This window comes from Microcebus murinus, chromosome 10, assembly GCF_040939455.1.
Source record: "Microcebus murinus isolate Inina chromosome 10, M.murinus_Inina_mat1.0, whole genome shotgun sequence".
NCBI lineage: Eukaryota > Metazoa > Chordata > Mammalia > Primates > Cheirogaleidae > Microcebus > Microcebus murinus.
In genome coordinates, this window is record NC_134113.1 from 19,001,294 (window position 1) to 19,004,353 (window position 3,060).

Consider the following 3,060-nt stretch of genomic DNA (forward strand, 5'->3'; position numbering starts at 1 on the left):
GGAATCAGTGAAAGAACTCTAAAAGTATGAAAAATTCATAGGGAAAGGACATCTCCAAAAGGGAACAATAGCTCTCTAGTAAGGGATACCAACCAAAATGAAAATATTGAAATGACAGATAAAGAATTCCAAATATGGATTATGAGTAAGCTTCATGAAATCCAAGAGAAAATGGAAAACCAACCCAAAGAAAGCAGTAAAGCAATTCAGGAAATGAAAAGTCACTAAAGAGATCCATATATTAAAAAAAAAAAAAAAAAAAAAAAAAGGAGGAAGAGCCCGAGCGGAGCCTTGCAACCGCCCTACTGCTGCGCCGGTGAAGGAGTTAAAGTGAACAAACAATGGCCAGTAATAACAAATCTTCAGTACCTCGCCCTGTTTCACGAGGTGGAATTGGGTTGACAGGAAGGCCTCCTTCTGGAATACGACCCCCATCAGCTAATACTCGAGTGACAACTAGCGTGCCACCTGGCACAGCGAGACCAGGTTCTCGAAGTGGTCCCATAGGAACAGGTGGAGTTTTGTCTTCTCAAATCAAAGTTGCTGATCGTCCTGTAACACAACAAGGTTTGAGTGGAATGAAAACTGGGATGAAAGGTCCCCAAAGGCAAATTTTAGACAAATCCTACTATCTTGGGCTTCTTAGAAGTAAAATAAGTGAACTTACAACTGAAATTAATAAACTTCAGAAAGAAATAGAAATGTACAATCAAGAGAATTCCGTATATTTGTCATATGAAAAGAGGGCTGAAACTTTAGCTGTTGAAATCAAAGAGTTTCAAGGACAACTAGCAGATTACAACATGTTGGTAGATAAACTTAATACCAATACTGAAATGGAAGAAGTAATGAATGATTACAATATGCTTAAAGCTCAAAATGATCGAGAAACACAAAGTATGGATATCATATTTACTGAAAGACAAGCGAAGGAAAAACAAATTAGAAGTGTAGAAGAAGAAATTGAACAGGAAAAACAAGCAGCAGATGGCATTATAAAAAATATGTCTCCTGAAAAACAAGTCAAATATATAGAGATGAAAACCACAAATGAGAAATTGCTGCAGGAATTAGATACACTTCAGCAACAACTAGATTCACTGAACATGAAAAAAGAGAGCCTAGAAACTGAAATAGCACACTCCCAGGTAAAACAGGAAGCTGTATTGCTGCATGAAAAACTTTATGAGTTAGAATCCCATCGACAGCAAATGATTGCAGAAGACAAAAGCATGGGATCTCCAATGGAGGAGAGAGAGAAATTACTTAAGCAGGTTAAAGAAGATAATCAGGAAATAGCCAGCATGGAGAGACAGCTAACAGATATAAAAGAAAAAATAAATCAGTTTAATGACGAAATTAGACAACTTGACATGGATTTAGAGGAACACCAAGGTGAAATGAATCAGAAATACAAGGAGCTAAAAAAAAGGGAAGAAAATATGGACACTTTTATTGAGACTTTTGAGGAAACTAAGAATCAGGAACTGGAACGGAAGGCACAGATAGAAGCCAGTATTGTGTCACTTTTGGAGCACTGTAGTCGTGATATAAATCGTATGAAACAGATATCCTCTATCACCAATCAAGAGCTAAAGATGATGCAGGATGACCTCAATTTTAAATCTACTGAAATGCAGAAATCCCAAAGTACTGCTAGAAATTTGACTTCAGAAAGTCAACGTCTGCAGTTGGATCTACAGAAAATGGAGCTTCTGGAAAGTAAGATGACTGAGGAACAGCATTCTCTAAAAAGCAAAATTAAGCAAATGACAACTGATCTGGAGACATATAATGATTTGCCAGCTTTAAAATCATCAGGTGAAGAAAAGAAAAAGAAATTACATCAGGAGAGAATGGTATTATCAATCCGCAGAAATGCCTTTAAGAAAATAATGGAGACCCTAAACGTAGAATATGATACACTAAAAACACAACTGCAAGAAAATGAGACACATTCTCAGCTTACAAATTTGGAGAGAAAGTGGCAACACCATGAGCAAAATAATTTTGTGATGAAAGAATTCATAGCTACCAAGAGTCAAGAGAGTGATTACCAACCAATTATGAAAAATGTGACCAGAAAGATTGCAGAATACAATAAAACCATTGTGGATGCTCTACATAGTACTAGCAGAAACTGAGTCTGAATCAAAAGTCTCTAAATAAAGTCTCTAGAAAAGTATCTTCTTGTTGCTAAACTTGGTACAAGCTGACTAAAAAAATAAAAGAACAATTTACCCTTGAAGAGTTTTACCTGAAATTTCTGAATGTTGTTATTTTTGTGGCCTCTTTGAAGTAATATTTTAAATGTAATGGTTCAATAAATAGTTTACATATAAAAAAAAAAACAAATAGAACTTCTGGAAATAAAACATTCATTTAAGGAAATATAAAACACAGTGGAAAGTTTATAAATAGACGAGACCAGGCAGAAGAAATAATCTCAGAGCTTGAAGACAACTCTTTTGAATTAACTCAGTTATTCAAAACTGAAGAACTGAATTAAGAGGAATGAACCAAGCCTACAAGAAATATGGGATTATGTAAAACAGCCACATATAAAAATCATAGTCATCCCTGAGGTTGAAGAAGAAAACACACAAGGTCTGGAAAACCTATTTGAGGAAATAATTGAGGAAAACTTCCCTCATCTTGCTAGAGATTTATACATTCAGGTACAAGAAGCTCAATAAACACCATGAAGATTCATTGCAAAGAGGCAATCACCAAAACACATAGTCATCAGACTGTCCAAAGTCAACACAAGAGAGGAATTCCTGCAAGCTGTGAGGCAAAAACATCAAGTAACTTACAAAGGAAAACCCATCAGGCTAGCCACAGACTTCTCAACTGAGATCCTAAAAGGCAGAAGTGACCGGGGCCCCATCTTCAGTCTTCTTGAAAGGAACAACTGTCAACCTAGAATTTTGTAAACTGAAAAACTAAGTTTTATATATGAATGAAAATAAAGACTTTTCCAGATAAGCAAACACTGAAGGAATTTGTCAAGACCAGACCTATCCTGCAGGAAATATTCAGAACTGCATTATACATAGC

At 35.8% G+C, this 3,060-nt stretch overlaps 1 protein-coding gene across 1 annotated transcript; it reads left to right on the forward strand.

Moving 5' to 3' along the window:
• Positions 1 to 274: 274 nt before the first annotated feature.
• LOC105875560 (intraflagellar transport protein 74 homolog) lies at positions 275 to 2,346 on the forward strand. The gene has a single exon (XM_012772660.2). It carries the CDS (start codon positions 342 to 344, stop codon positions 2,142 to 2,144), a length of 1,803 nt encoding a protein of 600 aa, XP_012628114.1. The 5' UTR covers positions 275 to 341; the 3' UTR covers positions 2,145 to 2,346.
• Positions 2,347 to 3,060: the final 714 nt, after the last annotated feature.

Coding starts and splice junctions, on each gene's coding strand:
- LOC105875560 (XM_012772660.2), top strand. CDS start 342: ATGGCCAGTAATAACAAATCTTCAGTACCTCGCCCTGTTTCACGAGGT.